Here is an 18,366-nt window from a genome sequence, read left to right as displayed (position 1 = left end):
TCAGATTGTACTTGGGAGTGCTGTGTTTGTTCAGTTCTGGTCACAAGACCTACAATGGGTAGGGTGCAGAGAAAGCAACAAGACTGATTCCAAGAATAAAGGGCATGTAATATGTGAAGCCTAAATTCTTCAATTTAGAAAGAAGGTGGTTATGGGGTGGAATTGATTGAAGTATAAAAAATAGTTAATGGTATAGATAGATGGGATAAACCTGAATATGACTATTACAGATCTGATAGAATGGCGGAACAGGCTCGAGGAGCTGAATGGCCTACTCCTGTTGCTATGTTCCGAAGATAAGATGGGTGGGTGTGTTTCATTGCTGGTCTCCCTGGATAAGTATTATACGCATGTGTTTTCAAAAGGAAAGAAACTCATATTGCCCGTGAAGCTGTCTGGCTTTGAGTGCCTCAACCAGAGCAGTTCATCACCACGGTTTGAATAAGGAGTTGGAATTACAAGCATCGGCCTTTGTATAACCGAAGACATCCTACTGTATGCCTAAAGAGACTGATTTACAATGATAAGTGCCTGGCATATTCCAAGTCATAAGTTAAATGTAAGATTACTTAAATAAAAGATTTGCATTTTTCTAGCATCTTATCCTCAGACACCTCAAAGTACTTTGCAACCATGATTTGGAAATATATCGCTGTTCCTTCATTGTCACTGGGTCAAAATCCTGGCACTCCCGACCTGACAGCACTATGGAAGAACTTGCACTACATGGATTGCAGCGGTTCAAGAAGGTGGCTCACTGCCACCTTCTCAAGGGCAACTAGGGATCAGCAATAAATGCTGGCCTTGCCAGCGAAGGCCACATCCCAAGAATTAATTGAAAAAAAGTGAATTACTTGCTTTGAGGTGCATTTGGTGTGTAATCAACTTGAACACAGCAACGGTTAAACAAACACACGTTGAATAATTAGTTAATTGTTTTTTGCTGGTATTGGTTGATTGCAGAACAGTGACCAGGACTTCATGCTTGTCAAATAGTGTCATGGGACTTTTTAACATTTTGAAGGGGAGGGGAAAGTCGGTTTTAGTGAGTACTGGGGCTAGATGAGGAGGGATTAAGAGCAGAAAATAAACCTGCGAAGACTGGAGAGGGACGAGATGTAGATGTTGCAGAGTGATTGCGGTGGGGTGGGGGAAAAGGGAGAAAGCAGCACCGCTCGTTGAAATATCTGCATGGATGGTCTCTAAACTTTGCGACAATGAAGTCCATAAGCATGTTGCACTTGGCACGGGAAGTGAGGATGGAAGTTGGCAGTCCATCGTTGTGAAGATGAGTCTGGGTTTGTCCTTAATCTCTGATGATTTCGGCTGTCGAGAGGGAGACTCGGTATTGTTTGACCTGGTCTTTGGAGCAGTTGAGAGCTGCTCAAAGGTAGATTCTGATGGCGCTCATCAATAGGCCAATAGGGTCATTAGGGAGATGAAGCAGGATCAATGGTTTGTTTTCCTCTGCAAGGGTGGACAAATACACTAGATTGCTTTTCAACTTGCTAAAGTCTATTGTCAATGGTAACCTAAAGGATTTCTGAAGACTAGTATCTGGTACTCTCCAACAAACTTATGAGGGCATCCTCGAGGTGGAGAGCGCATTACACTGAGTTGGTGGATGACTCAACAGGCCATAATAAGGACTCATCTGTATGGAGATTGGAGAAGCCAGTCGAGTGTGCTGTGCAGGTGGGAGGCCTTAATGGGCTAAATTGTTGGGAGTAAATGGACTTTCCATTGCAGAATGCTTCAATCTGTTCAGGGTGATCAGTGCCAAGAACTGCTGACTCGAGTTGGAGCTGCATTTTTGAGGATGGGGACTTGGAAAAAGATACCCCCTACCGTCAATGATCAGAGCGCAGTTGTGGTTTCTATCCACAAGAAGCAGCATCCTTGCGACAGAGGAACTCCACTGCTGTTGGTGGCTCTTTTTATAGTTCTTTGTTGCAGCACATGCGAATGCTCTGAAGGCCTGTGGAGTAACCAGACAGCAATCAGATTTTGCTCTGGCCATTTTGTGGCTTTATACAAGATTACAGATTCTTGTATGGCTTAGGGGAAAAGCATTTGTTTCATTGTTTTTTGTAAAGCTTTCAACGGCCCTAGTGAAGAAGTTGGAAGCCAAATCTCCAAAGATGGGTGAAGCAGAGTTTTACTGTCACTCACCTAATTCAATGTCTTCAATGATTTTTCATTGTCTTCAATGAGATGTCAGATAGCATTGATGGTCTTTGAGTGTCTGTTCTAAGCATTTTATGATACTGCGTTCTTGTTGGACTCACCTGGGGATCTATTGTGCTCTACTCGCTATCTTAAGCAATGATCTAACTAGTGAGATATGATGGTGGGTCCCCTCACCTGCAGTGTTATGGTTTGCACTGCCCAACAGGATTCCAAATGCATTGATTGGATGTCTGTCCCAAATGTTAATTTAAATCTGTGGTTGTTGGATGCCAACTTCAGCCTGGGCACAGTCTTTTGGGAGTGTGCTTTGAAAGAAAGAATGAACGAACTTGCATTTGTATAGTGTCTTTCATTACCTTGGGCTGTCTCAGCATACTTCACATCCAATTAAGTACTTTTGAAGAGTAGTCTCTATTGTAATGTAGGCAAATGCAGCAGCCAATTTGCACACAGCAGGATTCCACAATCAGCATATTTGTTAAATGACCAGGCAATCTGTTTTAGTGTAGGTCAATCATGTCATCGACCTTAAACCTTTACTCTGTTTCTCTCTCCACAGATGCTGCCTGACCTGCTGAGTATTTCCAGCATTTTCTGTTTTGATTTCAAATTTCCAGCATCCACAGTATTTTGCTCTTGTAATCCGTTTTAGTGGTTGGTTGAGGGGTCAATGTTGGCCAGGTTACTGGGAGAACTCCCATGCTCTTCTTTGAACTGTGTCGTGGGGTCTTTTAGTTCAGCGAGAGCACGACATCAAGCGCTGAGGATTGGTAGGACAATCACCGGTGATGGTAGTGACGGGAACAGTTTGAGATGTTGCATTGAGAGCACCACACAGGAAAAGTATTTGCACAAAATTACAGTATAGTGGGATTTCTATTTCCTTTAGTGTATAAATACCAATAGGTTAAATAAGCCTCCCAGCTCGGGAGGCGAAGGCTATAGATAATGTTGAAATCAAGCCAAGTGTCGCAATCCAACCAGCTCTGGTATTCTGCCCTAAAATGGCTTATCTGGGCAATTAGCTCAGGGCCAATATAAAACATTAAAACAGCATATAAAATATATTTGTTAGAAGGTCTGGTCTGATTTGATTTAACCCCGACATTTTCAATTAAAAGGAATTTGAGATGTAGACACGGTTTGGGTATTAATATTGATGTTTTTATTGTTGCAGACCAGGAGTTGAGGAATGTCATCGACAAACTGGCACAGTTTGTGGCCCGGAATGGTCCGGAGTTCGAGAAGATGACGATGGAGAAACAGAAAGAAAACCCCAAGTTTTCCTTTCTGTTTGGAGGTGAATACTACAATTATTACCAGTGCAAGCTGGCAATCGAGCAGCAACGTAAGTACAAAGACGGTGTGCGGGTTCTAGAGAGGAGGTGGCCAGCCCTATAGGGATACTGAGGTGGGGAAATTCTACTCTGCCTTTAATCTTTAAAGCTTGCAGGTTACTCCACTATGTTTGAACTGTAATTACTGTATTCAGGTTTCCTTCTGTCTCTGGTGGCTTGTTTCCACTCTTTCCCCACACACAACTCCTCACTGAAAAATAGGCGTCCAAATATTACAATTAATTTGCTCTGCTAAAAGGTTAAAGAAACAGCTTTTATTGAGTGGAAAGTAATTAAAAAATCCTATTTGGCAAAAGGTGAAAAGAATGCCAGCACGGTGATATAGTGACTTGTGTTTTAACCTATTCTGATGGTTGCAAAGCAGGATAATGAGTGACTCGTACTCTACATCAGGAAGTTTAATTACATAGCCAGTGTGATTATCAAGTCCCAAACTTCAGTGACTATTCTAATTCTTTTCAAATATCCAAAATCACATAATAAACGTGTTTTAACTTGTGTATAAAGTTTAATCTAATCTGGGCATTATGGCAACATAGAGCCTATAAGCAGGTAACTAATAACGGAATCACAGAAAATAGGTGAAATTAATCTGCAAATAAGTTTTTTGGTTCTAAGCATTTCATGACATTTATTTTCCAGGAAATACGATTAACACATTCATTATCAACTGTAAAAAAAACCAAGCAATTGCAGCATAATCTCTCTTGTCTCTTTGGGTTTCAGGGTTTTCCAAGAGATTCAGGTTTAGCATCCCGGAGTTATCAGCAGCTTTCTGTGTAGAGAGAAATAATGAAACTGATACTTTGTAAGGAAGGAGATATATATTTCACCATCCTTTGAGGATATGCTGAAACAAAAGACTGCGCTTCACTAATCAAAAAAAAAAATCATCATTTTGTTACTGGAACTAAAGCCGAAGTTTTGCGTGACAAAAAAAGTTTTTTTTTCCTGTGTTTAATTTTTAATTTGAATTTTATTGATAGAAACAGTATAAGAGGGGCTAAAAATCACAGTCTCAGCATATTTCTCAAAGAAAAATCTATTAGCTTAGAAACCAGACAGGTGGTATAATGTGCAGTAGGCATAATAAGATGCAAATTGTTAGGGAAACAGTAAAGGAAAGAAAGACTTGCATTTATATTGCGCCTTTCATGACCTCGGTGTCCCAGTGATGTACTTTTTTGAAGTGTAGTCACTGTTGTAATGTAGGATCGCAACAGCTAATTTGCAAAGCAAGGTCCCACAAACAGCAATGTGATGATGACCAGATAATTTGTTTTTAGGTGTTGGTTGAAGGGAGTCTAAGGTGCTAATTGGATTAAATGACCTCGGATTTTATGTGGCACACTGAGCGCCATATGCCATTGTTAAAGATTGGCTAGATGTTTAATATTGTTTACGGAAATGCAGCTTTTTATATCCATATATCTTCAAATGATGCATCTGTTCTGACTTAAAGCTACTTGAGATTTACTAGGTGCCTGCGTTTCATCCCGCAGAGAAGTTCTGTGTTTTACGGTTGTGTTGACCGGCAGAGAAGGTAGGCCAGTTTGAAACGGCTGTGTGTTTCATTGTGTAAGAAGAACTGTCCTCGGTGTTAACACAGGATGGTGATAAAAGTACAATAGGGTGTTACTTTATATGGGAGATAAGAGCACAGTCGACAGTGTTAGAAGGCAGAGTTACATATAGAGAGTTAACATCATTACTTGCAGGCCAGTGTGGGAACAGTAACCTGGATCTATCTAGCCAGCCCTTGTTAGGCCTCTAAATAAATTGTTGGTTGATGTAATTTTAGAGCGGCATCACTAAAATCGGTCACGGCATGGTGACATGGCAGATTACACACATTATTTTCCGCCCAAATGTCAGCTTGGCTCAGCTCACTTCCTGGGTCAGAAGGTTGTGGGTTCAAACCTCACTCCACAATTTGAGCACACAGCCTCGACTGACACCAATACAGTGCTGAGGGAGTGCTGCATTGTCGGAGGTGTTGTCTTTCAGGTGAGATGTTAAACCAATGTCTGCCTGATCCAGTGGTTCCGATTGATGTAAAAGATCCCAAAGTGTTATTCAAAGAAGAGCAGGTAGTTCTCCAGGTGTTATGACCAACATTCCTTCTTCAGCTGATGCCACCAGAAACAGCTAAACAAGTCATTCTTAAAATAAAACCAGAAAATGCTGGAAATACTCAGCAGGTCAGGCAGCATCTGTGGAGAGAGAAACAGAGTTAACGTTTCAGGTCAATGACCCTTTGTCAGAACTGGAAAAAGTTGGAGATTGAACAGGTTTTTAAGCAAGTGTAGGGGCAGAGAAAGGGGGAGTTGAGGAAAGTAACAAAAGGGAAGGTCTGTGATCGGATGGAAGGCAGGAGAGATTAAGATACAAAAGGGATGATGGTGCAAGGCAAACGGAGATGGTAATGGGACAAGTTAAGAAACAAGAGATGACTCTAGATGAGGTGTAAATGGCAATGGCAGAATGATCGACAGCTGCATGTGAAAGAGAGAGAAAGCAAATGAAAAAAAAGATGGGGTCAGAGGTTATGGTCTGTAATTGTTGAACTCGATGTTGAGTCCAGAAGGCTGTAAAGTGCCTAATTGAAAGATGAGGTGCTGTTCCTCGAGCTTACGTTGAGCTTCGTTGGAACAGTGCAAGAGGCCGAGGACGGAGAGCTCAGAGTGGAGCAGAGAATTAAAGTGACAGGCGACCGGAAGCTCGGGGTCACGCTTGCGGACTGAACGGAGGTGTTCCGCAAAGCGGTCACCCAATCTGCGTTTGGTCTCCCCAATGTAGAGGAGACCGCATCGTGAGCAGCGAATACAGTATACTAAATTGCAAGAAGTACAAGTAAATCGCTGTTTCACCTGGAAGGAGTGTTTGGAGCCCTGGACAGTGGGAAGGGAGGAGGTAAAAGGCAGGTGTTGCACCTCCTGTGCTTGCACGTGAAGGTGCCAGGGGAAGGGGTATTGGGGGTGATAGAGGAGTGGACCAGGGTGTCGCGGAGGGAGCAGTCCTTTCGGAATGCTGAAAGGGGAGGTCGGGGGAAGATGTGTTTGGTGGTGGGATCACGCTGGAGGTGGCGGAAGATGATCCGTAGTATATGAAGGCTGGTGGGGTGACAGATGAGGATAAGGGGAACCCTATTGTGATTCCGGGAGGGAGGGGAAGGGGTGAGAGCGGAAGTGCGGGAAAGAGAACGGACGCGGTAGAGGGGAATCCTCAGTTGAGGAAAAAGGAAGACATTTCGGAAGCACTAGTATGGGAGGTGGCAGTGTCAGAGCAGATGCGGCGGAGATGGAGAAACTGGGAGAATGGAATAGAGTCCTTACAGGAAGCGGGGTGGGAGGAAGTGTAGTCCAGGTAGCTGTGGGAGTCAGTGGGCTTATAGTGAATGTTTGTCAATAGCCTATCCCCAGAAATGGAGACAGAGTAGGGAAGGGAAGAGTCGGAGATGGGCCATGTGAAGGTGAGGGAAGGGTGGAAAACCTGTTCCATCTCCAACTTTTTCCAGTTCTGATGTTGGGTCATCGACCTGAAACCTTAACTCTGTTTCTCTCTCCACAGATGCTGCCTGACCTGCTGAGTATTTCCAGCATTTTCTGTTTATATTTCAGATTTCCAGCATCCGCAGTATTTTGCTTTTGAAAACAAGTCATTCATCTCATTTTAGAGGAACATGTAAAGCAGTGATGTTCAAGAGGCAGTCCACGGGACAAGGCACTCCCCGAGCATCTTTGCTCCGTCCTGCAACGCTCCTGCCAGTGTCTTCCTCCTTTATGTTGACTTTGTATCTATGAAACTCCTTTTAAATATATATTTTAAAAATTATTTCTAAAGGTTTTTGTAAAAATATGATCTTTAACTTGCATCTTTACTGAACTGGCACTTTCAGTGTTGTGGCACATAACTAAAGTATTATTTTGGAATGTTGTCTCTCTCTCTCTCTCTATTTGGTGGTCAGCAGAATAGCCTCTGTTCTGTGCACTGACCACACTCGCTTATTGAAGACAGTGAGTCCCTTCCCCTGGTATTGGTAAACAAAACTATTTCCAAGCACATGACTGACCAGACACATTTAGCACTTTAGTCCAAGGTTCTCGATCTTCGCTTTGCTTCAGTTGCCCGTCTCGGTCACTTTTAATGATCAAATTAATTTTTTATTATTACAAATATCCCTAAAATTGTTCTAATTTACCCAGATTTCTTTTATGTACCTCTGATTGGCTGGTTCTAACACAATTGGCTCCCAGTTCTGACTGCAGTAGTTCCCGGACAAGATAAAAGAGAGTTTTGAACCAAGCATAAAAGTAAAAAGTTTGAATTTTTAAACAATGATTATTACAATTAGAAAGAGAAAGAAAGAACTTGCATTTCTATAGCGTCTTTCACAACCTCAAGATGTCCAAAAGTGCTTTACAGCCAATTAAGTACTTTTGAAGTGGAGTCACTGTTGTAATGTAGAAAATGCAGCAGCCAATTTGTGCACAGCAAGCTCCCACAAACAGCATCGTGATAATGACCGGATAATCTGTTTTGGTGATGTTGGTTGAGGGATAAATATTGGCCAGAGCACCGGGGAGACCTCCCCTGCTCTTCTTCAAAATAGTACCATGGGACCTCTTGCATCTACCCGAGAGGGCAGACGGGGCCTCGGTTTAACATCTCATTCTAAAGATGGCACCTCCAACAGTGCAGTACTCCCTTAGTGCTGCACTGGAGTGTCAGCCTAGATTATGTGCTCATGTCTTTGGCGTGGGGCTGGAACCCACAAGGTTCTGAATCAGAGGCGAGCGCCATGGCTGACACCTTGGCTCAGTGACACGGTGTCATTTGCACTTTCTGCCTCCTGCACTCCGCTTTTTTACAGATACAAACCAGTCTTAAAATGCTGTGTGTTTTAGTTCCCTCTAACCAAGAAAATGCCAATTATCAATCAGTCAAATAAAGCCAAGGATGTGATCTGCAACCTGGCCTGTAACTGACCCCAGCAATCACTTCAAGAATGCAGAGCTGTAAAGCAAGCTACACCTGTTTTACATGGTATAACATTCCTTACCCTTATAAAGCAGTGCATCCTCGCACTTACCGCGAGTTGTGTTGCAGGTAATGCACTTGTATTTTTAAATAATCACACATTTTGAGATACATTTGGGGCCAAATCACCAATGCACTCAACCAGGGTTGTAACTAAGACTTTAAATTTTGTATGTGGTCCCCACAACCATTAGCCACCATCATTCATTAACCCTTGATCTGTCATACATAGCCCACTGCACTAAGAAGTAGAAAATAGTTTTGTGCTGGATTTAGCCACAGTGGGTTATTTAAACTGATAGACATACTGTATAGTTCGCCCTGTGCTGTATAAATCAGATTTATAAAGAAATAAAATCAGCAGAAGCTAAAATCAAATAATAGAAGATAGAGAAATTACACTGGTTCACTTTCCTGACAAAAGCTGTTCGAAAACAATAAAAATTTGGTTCCTTTAACAATTCTCTGTAAGTAATTTGTATCCTTGATGAACAACGGTTGCCAGAGGTAGACAGACTCTACTTGGCTGTTCCTGTGCATCAGTATAATAAAGAGGGAACTAAAAACCCAGACTATCCACGTGTACAGGAAACTTTGTGTTATCCGGAGGCTAAGTGTCCAGCAAGCTCGAGCCACCGGCAAATATCAGGAGCCGTTTTGTTAGGTTTTTTTTCTTCTCGTGGCTTTTTTTTTCCCAACAGTCAGGCTCTGGAAAGTCTCTCTGAAGTTGTTGCTAAGCTACAGAGACGCTTCCAAGGTACGGGCTGACTGTTTAGAAGCTGTTGCTAAGCAACAGTGTTTGTTGTCAGATACGGAGATGAAAAGCTCCGTATGCTTCAACATTAACGCTGGTGTGTCCGGCAGTTTTGAGGGAACGGCAACAGCTCGGTCCCGTCGGTGCCGGATAGCACAAAGTTTCCTGTATTATGTTTCTCTACCCTTTGAAGTCTAGGTGATGATAAAAGAGGGTCAAAAGGCAGGGAGGATGTTTCCCCTGGCTGGAACGAGGGGTCGCAGTCTCAGGATACGGGGTAGGACATTTAGGACTGAGATGAGGAGAAATGTCTTCACTGAGGGTGGTGAACCTGTGGAATTCTCTACCACAAAAGGCTGTGGAGGCCAAGTCACTGACTATATTTAAGAAGGAGATAGATTTCTAGACGCAAAAGGCGTCGAGGGGTATGGGGAGAGAGCGGGAATATGGTATTGAGATAGAGGATCAGCCATTGTCATATTGAATGGTGGAGCAGGCTCAAAGGGCCAAATGGCCTACTCCTGTTCCTATTTTTCTATGCTTCTATGTTTCATAATTGACAAACCTCTCAATCAAAGTGGAGTTAGAGTTCAGAGCAACCTCCGAGAAACCTGTCTCAAGCCATGCACCACCTTTCAGGACAAAACCAAGTGGGAACATCATCACTTCCAAGTCGCACACCATCCTGACTTGGACATATATCGCTGTTTCTTCATCGTTGCTGGGTCAGTATCCTGGAATTCCCAATCTAACATCATTGTGGGAGCACCATCACCACAAGGACTGCAGCGGTTCAGGGAGAAGGCCCACCATCACTTTCTCGGGGTAACTAGAGATGGGCAATAAAAACAGTCTTTGTGAACTGCCCATATCCTGAGAACAAATATAAAATAAATGAACCTTTCCCATCTGGTTGCTGTGTTTATGTAGTTCTTGGATTCGCAGTGTCTCTAGAATCTTTATATGGATTAGTGTTGGTATCAGACACAGATTTTTTGCAGTTGTTGAAAACAATACAAGGCAACAAAGCACCTCAATAAACTCTTGTGAATGCAAAGCATACATGTAATCAGTGAGTGGCTGTTCATGAAATCTCCTGTGGCTAGATTATAGAGCATCAGACACTTGGAATTGCTGCCAATGCATTATCAGAATTATCTCTTTGTACATCTCTGTCTGTCTGTCTCTTTCTCTCACATACATATAACCACCAGAATTTTGCCCCCTGTTTCTCTAGAATATCAGTTGTCAACAGGCAACAGTTTAATCTTTTTTTTAAAGAACTGAAAATATTTATTTTACCACAGACTGTTTTCCATTAAACTGTAGTGGCGTGTCTTACTCTTATAAGTTACTTTTACCCATTTAGATTTTTTTTTCTCCTTGTAGTTCTCATGATTTTTGTCACCTAAAATCTTGCAGCATACAAGGAAGCCATTCAGCCCATTGTGCCTGTGCATGGTGCACTATCATTACACCGAGAGTGCAGGAGACTTCTTGGGCTTTTAACAGTACTGCTTTTAACCCAGCTACTGGAAGGCAATTGAAAACAGACTAGGGTGACTTTTTTTAAACTTTTATTTTTTTTTGTTGGAAAGTGTCTTTTCTACCTCCGCTTGACATCATCCCTGAGAGCAATGCCTAGGTTGGGAAGCAAAGGATGCAAGCCTATGTGCTGTACTCAGTGGCATACTGAGTTTGGGCCATCAGTAAACTACAGCTTTGGGACCCTACTATGTAACATATGCTTCCAATAGAACATAGGAACCGGAGTAGGCCATTTAGCCCCTCGAGCCTGTTCCGCCATTCAATGAGATCATGGCTAATCTGTGACCTAACACCTTTGGTTAACGAAAATCTTATCAATCTCAGATTTTAAATTAACAATTGACCTAGCATCAATTGCCGTTTGTAGAAGAGAGTTCCAAACTTCTACCACCCTTTGTGTGTAGAAGTGTTTTCTAACTTCACTCCTGTAAAGTCTGGCTCTAATTTTTAGACTATGCCCCCCCCCCTAGTCCTAGAATCTCCAACCAGCAGAAATAGTTTCTCCCTATCTACCCTATCAGTTCCCCTTAATATCTTGAAAACTTCGATCAAATCACCCCTTAACCGTCTAAATTCTAGGGAATACAACCCTAGTTTGTGTAATCTCTCCTTGTAATTTAACCCTTGGAGTCCGGGTATCATTCTGATAAACCTACACCGCACTCCCTCCGAGCCCAATATAACCTTCCTAAGGTGTGGTGCCCAGAACTGCTCACAGTACTCCAGGTGTGGTCTGACCAGGGCTTTGTATAGCTGTAGCATAACTTCTACCCCCTTTATTTTAGTCCTCTAAATGTAAAGACTAGCATTTTATTAGCCTTTTTGATTATTTTCTGTACCTGTCCATGACATTTTTATGATCTGTGTACCCGGACCCCCAAGTCTCTTTTGGACATCCACTGTTTAGCTTTTCACCATTTAGAAAGTACTCCATTCTATCCTTTTTAGGTCCAAAGTGGATGACCTCACATTTGCCTACATTGAAATCCATTTGCCACAGTTTAGCCCATTCGCTTAATCTATTAATATCTTTGTAATTTTATGCTTTCATCTGCACTTCGCACAGTGCCGCCTATCTTTGTGTCATCGGCAAACTTGGATATGTGGCCTTCTATCCCATCGTCTTAAGTCATTAATAAATACAGTGAATAGTTGAGGCCCCAACACATATCCCTGCGGGGCACCACTAGTCACAACCTGACAATTAGAGTACCTGTCCATTATCCCTACTCTGTCTCCTGCTGCTCAGCCAGTTTCCTAACCAGGTCAATAATTTGCCTTCAATTCCATGAGCTTCAACTTTAGTTAACAGTCTCTTATGAGGACTTTATCAAATGCATATAAATAACATCCATAGACATTCCCCTGTCCACTACTTTAGTCACCAATTCAAAAAATTCATTCAGATTCGTCAGGCATGACCTACCCTTTACAAGTCCATGCTGGCTCTTTCTGATCAGCTGAAAAATTTCGACGTGTTCAGTCACCCTATCCTTAATTATAGACTGTAGTAATTTCCCGACAACAGATGTTAGGCTAACTGGTCTATAATTCCATGGTTTCCCCCTCTCGCCATTTTTAAATAGCGGAGTGACATGCACAATTTTCCAATCTAAAGGAACAGTTCCAAAATCGAGAGAACTTTGGAAGATTATAGTTAGGACATCTGCAATGTTCTCACCTACTTCCTTTAAAACCCTGGGATGGAAACCATCTGGTCCTGGGGATTTGTCACTCTTTAGTGCCATTATTTTCTTCATTACTGTTATTTTGCTTACGTTAATTTTGGTGAGTCTCCGTCCCTGATTCAATATTAGATTCCTTGGGATGGCCGGCATTCTATCCTCTTCCTCTACTGCAAATACTGACGCAAACTAATTATTCAACATATCTGCCATTTCCTTATTTTCATTTACAGTATCACTGTTATCAGTTTTCAAGGCCCCACATTGTTCCTGACCACCCTTTTTTCCCTAATATAATTGTAAAAAATTTTGTATTGATTTTGATATCCCTTGCAAGTTTCTTTTCATACTCCCTTTTTGTAGCTGTCACCGCTTGTTCTTTGTATCTCTCCCAGTCACCAGGCTCTGTGCTAGTTTTTGCATTTTTATGTGCTTGTTCTTTTAGTTTAGTCCCTACCTCGTTAGTTGTCCATGGCTCTTTTTAGCAAGTAGAGCTCTTGCCCCTGAAGGGTATAAACTGGTTCTGTATCACGTTAAATTCTTTTTTGAACATCTCCCACTGATCTTCTGTCGTTTTACCCATTAACAGACTTATCCAGTTTACTGTGGACCGTCTCTGTTCTCATCACATTGAAGTCAGCCTTACTTAAATCTAGAATATTAGTAGCTGTTTTGCGTTTCTCCCTTTCAAACACAACGTTGCACTCGAGATCACTATTAGATAAATGTTCACGCACCGTTAGGCTGTTAACTAAATCTGACTCATTACTCACTACTAAATCTAATATGGCCTGCGCCCTTGTTTTTTGAACATATTGTTGCCGAAAACTACTCGCAACACACTCAAGAAATTCACTGCCTAATAGAGGGGGCCAATGTAGCAAGCAGTACACCATGGGGCAACCTCGAAACTCTCTTCAGTTGAGAGTGACTCTCATACAAGGCAGATGCCTTATTCTTCCACTCAACTGGCAAGCAAGAGTAAAACCTAGAAATTAGTTTGTGATACTGGTATCCAAATGCTTGAGGTGTTTTGGTGACAATTCTCGGCCCACTATTCTAATAGAGGAACATGGGAATTGCTAGACAGAAAAAACAAGGTCCATCTAGTTCGCCATCTACCATCCTGGTAGTCGCAAGAATCAATGATAATGGAGTTGTTGATTAATCGCGGCAATCAATCTCAATTAGACCCACATATGAGGCGAGGAAAACCCCCAGTGGTGGAGAGCTTTGGGAACCATAGGTCCAAAGTCACCTGTTCCTACCAAGCATGCTACACTAACCACATGTCATGTCTCAAATTATTCCTGCTACATCCCATCTAAAAGAGGCACTAACCTGAATTAATAGCTGCGTTAAGATAAATATTATCCAGACGCATTAAGTGTTTGCACACTGATATCACAGACAGTAACATTTAGGCTTGTACAAGCAAAGGGACTTATGTGTCAAAGGACTTGTCACTTTAACCTTCATTAGTGACACAGAACCTCATGACTATCATGGACATGACTGCAGAGGAATTCTTGGATTTCTTCATCAGTAATGTAAAGATGTTGAGAAAATATTGTGTGTATACACACCAACGTAGAAAACTAGCAAAAGCTGACCAACCACTTTAAAACCAAACCTGTCACAGCTCCCAGATTTCGGACAACTGAAGAATGGCCCTGGTTATAGGCCCATGACCTGTAAGAACAGTGCAGTTACATGGGATTGTAACTGAAGTTGCAGGTATACACAGCACTCTTTTTGAAGGAGAAGCAACATTAGCACATGAAAGCCTGAAGGGGGAATCCTAAATGTTAAAGGCACAACATTGGTGGATCATTTTCGGGAAGGATTGTGGGTTATGTTTCCCATAAATATTTTAGTTTTTACATTAAAAATAATTCATTCTGGTTATTTTAAACACACTAGTACTTCACAATTCATATATTTTTAATCTTATTTTGAAACAAAGTAATATTTGGATTTTCAACTGACCCGACCCACACTTCCCCAAAACTTATCCCAAACCTTATCTCAACGGTTACACTTCCACATCTCCCCACCCTCCACCCCCGCCACTGCCCCAGTTCACATGCACTTTACCCCCTCCAGGCCACGTTCACAGACACTACCCCATCCAACTCTCCAGCTTTTAACAGGGACACTAATTTCCGCCAACCCTCTCAGTTTGAACTGTCAGTCTTCTCCCTCACCAACCCCATTCAAGCTGACACTCTTCCCCCTTCTCAATACCCTCTCCAAGTCATGCTGGCACCCTTTTCCTGTCCCTCCTTTCCATTAACATTAACCCCATTAACACTGGAACTCTCCTTCCTCTCTCATCCCATAGTGCCTCTCCCAGCTTCTCACTTCTTCCACCCCAAAGCACTGCTCCCAGCTCCTACCTGCTTTCCCTTTCCTTCATTGTTATCCATTTCCCCTCTCCCCTTTGTTGCTATCCACCTTCCCCACCCTCCCTCACTTTCTCTGAGCACCTTACCTACCTGAGTCCTGGCACTAATGGAAATGGTTCTAGCTGCTTAATACTGTAGTTATGAAATCGGAATTCTTGCCGGTAGTATGTGGCAGTAGGAATTGCTTCCATTAGCCGCAGGGCTCTAGTAGATGCGGTGCTGAAGGGCGAGGGACCAATCAACACTATACGTGCGTTGGAGCCCCCAAAACGCTGACTGTCAGCATGTATCTCCATCGGTGGTTAACAGTTTCTCTTTTAAATGTCCACGTATATTAATTTAAGAACTGAGGTGTTCCATGGAGTCTTCGATTGCCTCTTGGTTATAATTATGGATGCAATATTTATCCAGTTCCATGTGAGCTGCTCCTTGAAGGATGTAACTGACACAGTATTAACTCTTTTTGTTGGGAGTCTGTTCCACAATTATTCGGGAGGTGGAGGATTCTTGTTGCTCTTGTCTCACTTGTAGCTGATTAAGTTGGTATTTGTGTCCTCTGGTTCAATGCTGCCGGTTCAATACTGCCAGTCCAAGTGTCCTACTTGGGTCTACATTACCTGTGTCTTGGCTTTTGTAGTGTATGTACCTTTAAGAGGAACTATGTTTTTGAAGCCCCTGTATACTGTAGTACCAGTAGTGACCACTCGGGTTTATAAGCCTGTGTAGCGTCTTGTGTAGTTAGTTCACCTCCAGACTTTGTTCAGTAAACACTTGTTAAATCAACTCCTGCATTCCGTGTCGTCATTAAACACACGGATCTAACAGTGGCGACGAGTTAGAAATGAACTTAACTGCAATTCGGCAGCACCTCAAGGGGATCGATTCCTCAGACGAAGGTCGAAGCCAGAAGCAAGAAAAAAAAACTGTGGTTTCACCAGCTAAACGGGCTGGTGGCAGGTAGTGCACTGATCCTTCCTGGGCTGCGGCGGGCTAGAGCTCGATCGGGTGGCTCTGCAACGGGGCCGGGAAGCAGAAGCAAAGAGAGAGAGAGGGTGGAGCACTCGGCGCGGCCGGTGCTGCAAAGCAGGTCGGCGTTCGGACCAAGCAGAGGGAGGGGAAAGTCCCAGAGGGTCCGCTCCATGACGGGAACGGTTCTCCAAGTAACGGAGAAACTATTGAAGAGATATATATAAAAAAAAATAGAAATACCGCGAAAAGCTGCAGGTCGCAACGGGAACCGCGGAGAACAGCGGCAGCGGTGGGAAAGCGCGGGAGGCGCCATCTTAATTCGTCGGGGAAGAAAAAAGTGCGGGAGGCGCCATTTTGATCCATCGGGGACGGAGGAAAAGCGCGGGAAGCGCCATTTTAGATTTTCAAGATGCCGAAGACTGGCAATATTACTGCTTTCGATAGTGATATCGAAGATTGGACCACATATGTGGAAAGAGTGGAGGTATATTGCAAGGCGAATGAAGTAGCGGATGATAAGGCATCGGTAATTCTAAATCTGATGGGCGCAAGGACATATGGGCTGTTACGAAACTTGATCACTCCAGCCAAACCGATAGACAAGAATTTTAAGGAGATTGTTGATACCTTACAGGAGCACTTAAACCCAACACCGCTGCTGATAGCGGAACGATTCAAATTCTTCAGGAGGAATCAGCACAAGAATGAAAGTAACGCTGATTACCTCACCGAATTACGAAAGCTGTCCAAGCACTGCCAATTCGGGGCAGGACTGGCAGATTCTCTACGAGACAAATTCGTCTGCAGTCTCCTAAGCGAAGGAACACAGAAAAGACTACTTTCTGAGAAAGATTTGACACTGGACAAGGCTTTCAGTGTGGCTGTATCATACGAAGCAGCAGCAAGAGGAGCTGCAGAGATACAGCAAAAGCCACAGGACTTCGGCACCCATGAAATGACACGGGGTTTCGAGAGATGTTATTGCTGCGGCAGATCCACCCATGACCAGAAGGACTGCTGGTTCAAGGACAAAGCATGCAGGCAATGCGGAAAGATGGGACACATTGCACATGTATGCAGATCTGGAAAAAAATCCGCTGACAGTAAAAAGGTCAATAAGGAAAAGTACAGAAAGGTACAAATGATGACGGACAGTAGCTCCGAAGACCAGAAGAGCGATAGCGACTCCGGAAACAAGAGACTAAGCTGTCTCAAATTACATAATGTAATTGCCAAAGAAGATTACCAGACCATTTGGGTTACCCTCACGATAGCGGGGTCCCCAGTCAAAATGGAGCTAGATACAGGATCCGCTCTGACCGTCATGAGTCGACGGGATTACGAGCGGCTATTTCCACATATACCTTTGAAAGACACATCCATTATCTTGAAGACATATACGGGGCAGAAAGTACACCCCAGAGGGAAAATAAGGGTGCCTGTTGTATACAACGGCAAGGAAATACAGAAGTTGTATTTATACGTTCTGCAAGATGGTGGTCCACCGTTGTTGGGACGTGAATGGATCAGAAAGATACGTTTAGACTGGCACTCCATTCAGGCACTGACGGTGACCAGTAAGAAAAAAAATGATGATGACGTCATACCTGGACGATTAAAAGAAATCTTGGCTAATGCCAAAGAAGTGTTTCAACAGGAACTAGGAACCCTGAAAGGCGCCACCGCCTCAATAAAAGTGGAAGATGCGGCAATTCCCAAGTTTTTTAAGGCAAGGCCGGTGCCATACGCAATTCGTCCAGCCGCCGAGGCAGAGCTGGAGAATTTGGAAAAAGCGGGCGTGTTATCCAAGGTAGATTGGAGCGAGTGGGCAACACCCATCATCCCGGTCATGAAGAAAACGTTGAATAATGATAAATCTGAAGAACAGAGAAAAATTCGCATCTGTGGGGACTTCAAGGTGACTGTAAACCCGGTTCTTCACACGGTACAGTATCCTCTTCCGAGGATAGAAGATATTTTCGCCTCACTATCCGGAGGGAAACGTTTCACCAAAATTGACTTAGCACAGGCATATCTACAGATGGAGGTTGAGGAGACCTCTAAAAAGTATCTCACGATAAACACACACAAAAGCCTGTACCAGTACAATCGACTGGTTTTCGGAGTGGCATCAGCTCTGGCTATCTGGCAAAGAGCTATGGAGCAAGTCCTGCAAGGGATTCCGGGGACTCAATGCTACCTAGACGACATCCTTGTAACAGGAGAAAACGACAACGAGCACCTTGCCAACTTGGAGCAGGTGCTCACGAGGCTGAGAGAACGGGGCCTATGAGCAAATCGCCCCAAGTGCGAATTTTTCCAAAACAAATATCATATTGTGGCCATGTCATTAACGAAGAAGGGTTGCATAAGTCACCTGAAAAAATTGAAGCGGTCGTAAAGGCCCCAGCGCC

General features: G+C 43.2%; 1 protein-coding gene across 1 annotated transcript in view; it reads left to right on the top strand.

Annotated features, from left to right (window-relative positions):
• Nucleotides 1-18,366, top strand: part of cherp (calcium homeostasis endoplasmic reticulum protein) — a 91,147-nt gene that overhangs the window by 5,800 nt on the left and 66,981 nt on the right. The window contains exon 2 of the mRNA XM_086004263.1: nt 3,368-3,538. Coding sequence (XP_085860389.1) covers nt 3,368-3,538 — 171 coding nt within the window. The remainder of the gene's footprint in view (nt 1-3,367; nt 3,539-18,366) is intronic.

Source organism: Somniosus microcephalus, chromosome 13 (genome assembly GCF_052327205.1).
Source record: "Somniosus microcephalus isolate GS21.2 chromosome 13, FLI_Smic_1.0, whole genome shotgun sequence".
NCBI classification, from domain to species: domain Eukaryota; kingdom Metazoa; phylum Chordata; class Chondrichthyes; order Squaliformes; family Somniosidae; genus Somniosus; species Somniosus microcephalus.
This window is presented reverse-complemented; position numbering and strand designations above follow the sequence as displayed.